This window comes from Anomaloglossus baeobatrachus, chromosome 3 (genome assembly GCF_048569485.1).
Source record: "Anomaloglossus baeobatrachus isolate aAnoBae1 chromosome 3, aAnoBae1.hap1, whole genome shotgun sequence".
In the NCBI taxonomy this organism is placed as follows: Eukaryota; Metazoa; Chordata; class Amphibia; order Anura; family Aromobatidae; genus Anomaloglossus; species Anomaloglossus baeobatrachus.
The window spans coordinates 538,616,264-538,623,763 of NC_134355.1; the positions used below are offsets into that span (position 1 = coordinate 538,616,264).

Genomic DNA, 7,500 nt, shown 5'->3' on the forward strand with positions numbered 1-7,500 from the left:
GATAATGAGACATTTTCGTAATCGCGACATGCACTGACCTGTGTGAGTTCTTTTGTGGATCTTCAGGTTCTCGGATCTGGCGAAGACTTTCCCGCAGCCTGGGAAGGGGCAGGGGAATGGCTTCTCCCCCGTGTGTACTCGGATGTGGTTGACCAGCTTGTATTTGGCCTTGAAGGGCTTTCCTTCTCGGGAGCACTCTTCCCAGAAGCAGATATGATGGCTCTGCTCGGGGCCCCCAACGTGCTCCACCGTCACATGTGTCACCAGCTCGTGCATGGTGCTGAAAGTTTTGGAGCAAAGTTTTTTTGGAAGCTGGTCCTCCTCTAGCCACTTGCAGATGAGTTCCTGCTTTATGGCTTGCCTCATGTAACGGAAGAAGGCTCCAGGACCGTGGTGAGGAGCTAAGTTCATGTTCAGGTTCATGCCACTGCTGTAACCACTGTGTAGAGCAGCGGAGGAGAAGGCATCCGTCCTAGACACTGGTTGAGTGAAATGATCAGACCTGGCATACATGTCTCCAGGTAGCCCCAATCTTATCTGTCCGTTTAGAGGCTGGTGGCCACCTGGGGTTGCATGGGAATGCTGCTCATGATGGGGTCCAGAAAAGTAGGGATGGCTTCCAGGATCCGTGTGGTGGCCATGCTGCCCAGGGTAGCTACCTGTTGTTGAGACAAACATTCCATGGTGAGAAGATGTAGAGTGCTGATCACTCAGACCTGGCATCACTTGTACTGTCAGATCTCTCCCTATTAGAAAGTCCCTACCTGCAGGGATAGACTGAGCTGAGTGGGGGATTGTTGGAAAGGACACACTTGCTGAGTGAGACGGGACAAATGCTCCTGTGTGAGTGGAAGCAGCCTCAGCATGGCCTGCTGCCATGTGATGGTGGTGGTGGTGAGGGGTATGGGCAGGGCTGAGCTTCAGGGCCGCTGGATGGTGCCCCATGTGTTCTGGCCGGAATGCAGGACCTGGCCCCAGGCGAGAATCAGCCCCAGCAGCAAACTCCCCAGGGTGCACATGAGCCATTGAGTGGGAATGGGCCATGTACCCAGGGAATCCTGTCATAGTCTGAGGGGGGTGGTGATGATGATGGTGGTGGTGATGATGAGCTCCTGCCAAGTCTACTATTCTCAGCGTCGGGTTCCGTTTGGAAAAAGCAGGGTCCATCACTGTGTTCCCTAAAGCATCCACACTCATTGCAGCTAAAGCTACAATCACCTGGCTGTGGGGGACAGGAGAAAAAAAATAAAAATAAAAACTTTTTTCTTTGTCTCAAAAGTTTTTTCAAGTTTTTTTTCTTTTATGTCTAAAGTGGAATCCCCTATGCCTGAGAAGCAGCAGCAGGAAGCATTGAGCCGCTGAATAGAGATTCATAGGCACTGCCACTGCCCAGAGAGCCGAACAATGCCCGCCGCAACCTGATTGGCTGGCCCGGGATGATTGACGTCACCGCTGACAGCTCTTGCTGAAAGGCTTGTAGGAGAGCGCGCAGTGCGCATGCGCACAGCCTGGACGCGGTCTGCCCCCCCCTTCATACTCCGCGCTGTGCTGCCCGGTGACGGCTTGCTTTTCTGACGGTGTTTGTTTGTTTAGATTTTGCTTATCTTTTTGTTTGTTGTTTTCTTTTGCAATATTTAAGTTTAAGAGATAAAAACGTAAATGAAAATATATTGTAATCAAAGGTAATATTATGCGTTGTATGTATCTAAAGTGCTGATCGTGAGACTAGTCCTGCAGCTATTGGATTGTATATACACATCACACATCTGTCACTGAAACATCACTTTACGGATTTGTCTACAACTGCAAACTGCAACCAGTATCCAAGATCTGGAGACTGAGCACGAGGAGCATTCTGTTCTGTGTATGATGGGGTCTCTAATAAGTAGGCTGCACATCACACATATATGCACATACAGCACACATATATACACATACATGCACCCATCACACATATATACACACATATATGCATGCATGCACCCATCAAAGATATCTGTACACAAATGTAAACATCATATATATATACACATACATGTAAACATCACACATGCATGCACACATCACACATATATACCTGCATGAACACGTCACACATACATGTACCAATCCCACATATTCACATACATGCACCCATCACACATATATACACATACATGCACACATTACACATACTTACACCCATCACACAAATACATGCACACATTACAATATACACAAACATGCACATATAATACACATGCATGCACACATCACACACATATTCACATGTAACCATCACACATTTATACACATACATGAACATATCATACATACAGTATGTACACATACATCCATTACACATATATACACATTCATGACACATACATACACATTCATGCACACATCACACATATATACACATGAATACACACAGCACACACATATTCACATACATGTAAACATCACACATATATACACATGCATGAACACATCATATATACACAAACATTCACACATACTGTATATACATTCATGCACTCATCACACACATATTGACATATATGTAAAAATCACACATATATACACATACATGAACACATCATACATGTGCACCCATCACACATATATACATATGCATGCAGAAATCACACATATATACACAGGCATTCACACATTTCTTCAAATACATGTAAATATCATATATATACACATGCATGAGTACATCACACATAATACAAATATATGCACCTTTTATACATATATACACATAAATAAACCCATTTTATATATATATATATATATATATACATGCATGCTCCCATCACACATTTATACATTCCACATATATACACATACATGCACGTTTCACCCATATAAGCACATGCATGCCTCCATCACACATATATACGCATATATGAATCCAGCACACAACACATGTGTGTTTGTTATTTAGTGTGTGTTTGTTATTTTGTGTGTGTGTGTGTGTGTGTGTGTGTTTTAGTGTTTGTGTGTGTACACGCCGAATACAAACTTTTAGATAGTTTTGCTGTTTATTCTTGTGCAGGATCAGGCTGGGGAGCCGCTTGTCATTTTCTCTGAATGCGAACAAAACTGAAGTATATACAGATCAAATCTTTCCTTTATACACAATCCTCACATTCTTCAGATCTTCTCATCATTTATTTGGAAGATTTTTTTTTAGCCTGTACAGGGGCTATGTACAAAGTTGAGAAAATAGTGTTGTGTGAGTGATCTGTCACTATCTGCAACACATATTTCAGATGGTCACATTCCGACTGCTGCCTTACCTGACATTCATACAAGTATTACGTCTAACACAAATAAGTGCATTTCAGTGAGATATTGCTTTACACATATGTAGGCAGCTACTGTAGTGCTCATATTGCAACACACAACACAATACAATACAGGCTACTTATCTAAATGTGCTTATGTGTGTGTGTGTGTGTGTGTGTGTGTTTGTGTGTGTGTGTGTGTGTGTTTGTGTGTGTGTGTGTGTGTGTGTGTGTGTTTGTGTGTGTGTTTGTGTGTGCGTTTGTGTGTGTATATGTATATACTGTATATATTGTATATATATTTATATGTGTATATATATATATATATATATATATATATATATATATATATATATATATATATATATATATATATATAAAACATGATCACAAATGGTGTAAAGGTTATTACTGATGATATACGGTAGACGTTATGTGCAGAGTAGCTAATGGGTCATCACTTTGAGGGAACGATCATAAAGAAGTAAATTCGAATATCACTCAAATTCAGCAAAGCATAGATAGAAAACTTTCTCTTTTTTTTTTTACCAGAAAGCTGTCTATATGTTTTCCCATAAAGCAAGCATTGATCATCCTGCTGTGATACCTGCACGGTATATTTTCTCTTTAGATTTATCAATAACTAGATAGAAGACTTTTCTTCCAGGACCATAGATATAGATAGATGCAAGGGACAGATAGAGCTTTAGATTCCGTATAAAGGGCCCACCTCCAGGTATATGTGATATATATAAACATGTGTAAAATACATGATATAACACAACATAAGGTATTATATATAGCTCTAGGTAGATATATATAGAGATCGCTTGTAAGGTCGATTTGGTGCATGCAGATGGACCAACAGACACAGGCCAGATGAACACTTACATGTGACATATACTAAATAACACACTTTCCAATTGTATTTTATACAAATAAATGATTTTTATTGCAAATATCCATGTGTTGCAGTGAGTGGCCCAGATTGCTGCGATGACACTGATCACTGTTCGTTACAACATAGTAGAAGTTCTCTTTATTGCTTTACACTCTTTGGAGGACTGAGTAGATCGATCCATGGAGTAAACACAATCATGACTTTATTGGAGGCTTTTGTTTTATTTTATGGCAATTAGTAACAGAAATAAGGTAATAAATTGTTTCGTCAACTTTGTAAATCGAACGGTGGGCTGATCATGTAGGTCTTACCTAGAGTGCGGCCTCACTTCGGGGGTCTGTGCGGATCTGCTCCCACTCGTGTCCTCACTGCACTCACTGGAGAGGACACAAGACATCCGGGGAGCTGGACACCAGCACCAAAAAGAAATGGAAACACAATCGTCATTTGTACCCTGCAAATAACGGGGGGCATATGATCCAGCAGCGACATGCACAAAACGTACTGGCTTTGCAGCTCTGCACGCTGCATCTTTGTGGTGACCACAAAGACGCACGTTTTTGGTCCCAAAGAAAAACAACCTTGCCAAGTTTTGCTGCGTTTTTTTTTTTTACTGCCTGTCTGCCCAGTGCGTTCTTTAAGTCAAATCTGTTGACTGGAAGGACACAAAAACGCAGAAAAAAGCTGCAACGTGCGGGCAGAAAAACTGAAATCTCATAGACTTTGCTAAGGCAGGAAATGCACCCAAAAAACGCACAAAAATATTGCAAAAAAACAGCATGCGCACAAGGCCTTAAGCATGTGGTTCTATGTAAGTATACACACATGCACTACAAACATATATAAATATATATATATATATATACATACACCACAAATATATATATATATATATATATATATATATATATATACACACACACAAACATATATTCACACACACATACATTACAAACATATGCATAGACATACAGTACAAACATATATACACACACACCACAAACATATATTCACACGCACATACATTACAAACATATGCATAGACATACAGCACAAACATTTACACACCACAAACATATATACACATGTACACACACAGATACACTACAAACATGTATATATTCACACATACATCACTAACATATACACACACATACATCACAAACATATATACACACATACACCGCAAACACATAAACCATAAGCATACACACATACACCACAAACATATATACACACATGCATATACCACAACATATATGCACACATACACCCCAAACAAATATACACAGACACCAAAACATATACATACACACGCATACAGCACAACTATATATATGTATACACATAAACACCACAAACATATATACATACACCACAAACACATATATACACACACATACATCGCAAGCATATATATATATATATATATATATATATACACACACACACACCACAAACATATGTATACACACAACACAAATATATAAATAGAAAATACACACATATCACAAACATACTGTATATACCACAGCATATATATATATATATATATATATGCACACACATGCCCGCACCTACATACATACATACCAAAAGCCCACAAGCATAGACACACATGAACACCGCAAACGTACACACAAGCATATATATACACACACAAGAATAGATATATACATGTTTATATATATACACATATATATATATATATACACAGTATATATATGTGTATATATATACACACACACACACCACAAGCATATATATATATATATATATATATATAGTATACACACACACACACCACAAGCTCATATCTCATATATATATATATATATATATATATATATATATATATATATATATATATTTATATACACACACACCACAAGCATTACACACATCACAACCATATACACAAATATATACACACAAGTATGTATATATATATATATTTATATATCTATACACACCACTAGCATGTATGCATTTCTGTGTGTTTGTGTACACTCATGCATAAGATTAGGCATACAGTCTCCTATACATACAAACATACACACCTCTCTTAGATTGGGGGTGGATGTGATAAAGCCATAAGATGTAATAATATTTGTAGCTTATTACCAGCATGACCACGACTTGTTGTGAAATGCCCTCTGCTTTATAATGCAGTGAAACCTACAATTATAAATTCTTCTTTATATTTATTGCTAAACTAGTGTAAAGTCTGAACAATGTAAGATGGACACATCTACACTATAGACAGCACAAGCTGCTGATCCCTGAATTCTTCTGGGTCCTAAGCAGTAAGATGATTGTATAGGGAGTAAGTGGGCGATCAGTCCCCATACATTGGGTGTCTGACATACCAGCTACTAGATTAGAGTATCTCTGTCACCAAGGGCGTCAGTCAGCTGGAGCTGCTCAATGCCCATTGTGGGGATTGGTAGCCACCACATTGACGAGGCATGGTGTCCCTGGTAAGGATGGCACATATCATGTAAACCCTATCAGCGAGATCAAAGTGCGCTTTTTTAATAAGATCCAATACATGTCAAAGCTCATTCCAATCAAATCGTCCGTAAATGAATTCCAGATGAACATGTCATGGAGTAATGTGACAGTGCAGCGGCCGGGTCAGGGGGGCATGTTACAATGACAGAGCCGTCAGATATGAATTCTAGCACCTCCAAATGAATGGCCAGGGCGAGGATTAGGCAGATGCCCTGTCACTGATCTGTGCTCAGGCTAGGGACTAGGCAACAAAGCTTCAAAATATATCATCCCCCTGAGCCTTAACAAGGAGATATTTTATACTTACTGGACTCCATGATGGAGCAGAGCTCCCCTCCTCCTGGTCTGCGAGCCCCATCTTAGCACATAGTGTGACCTAAGGATAAGGGGTCCCCCCACCCTGGAATGGAAATGGAAGCAGGTTTACATTGGTGAGAACAAGTCCTGCACAGTCTCCACTTCTGGATCGCATGTTTCTGCCTCCATGGTATGGCACTGTGAAGCCTGGGCAGGATGTGAGGGTCTGATGGTGGCTGCGCCGGTCAGGTTCCTTATTGATGGCTTACAGCTTGGGATTCCTTCCTGCATTCCTTTGGATTTTGTGCTGTTCTAGTAAAGAGCTCAGATGTAAAGCTAGGGAACACTTCACAGGAAGACACATCATAAGTCTGTGCTGTACATTAACATTGAAATCATATTACTCAATAAAATCATGGCTGGTGAAGATTTCGTGCTCCACATTTACCCTGTATGTATATATGTTACAGGAAGGTGAAGTGTGCAGGATCTGTCATTCTACATCACATT

At 39.9% G+C, this 7,500-nt stretch overlaps 1 protein-coding gene across 3 annotated transcripts in view; it reads right to left on the reverse strand.

The window, feature by feature from the left end:
* ZIC4 (Zic family zinc finger 4) overlaps positions 1–7,500 on the reverse strand; it is a 17,758-nt gene that overhangs the window by 5,211 nt on the left and 5,047 nt on the right. The window contains exons 1-2 of one of the 3 annotated variants that reach the window (XM_075340791.1): positions 765–1,348; positions 39–659 (exon numbers count right to left, since the gene is read on the reverse strand). In XM_075340791.1, the coding sequence (XP_075196906.1) occupies positions 39–659; positions 765–1,197 (1,054 nt within the window). In that variant the 5' untranslated portion in view covers positions 1,198–1,348. Of the gene's footprint in view, positions 1–38; positions 1,349–7,500 lie in introns of those variants that run through there. The other 2 variants (XM_075340792.1, XM_075340790.1) reach the window with 2 other exon arrangements.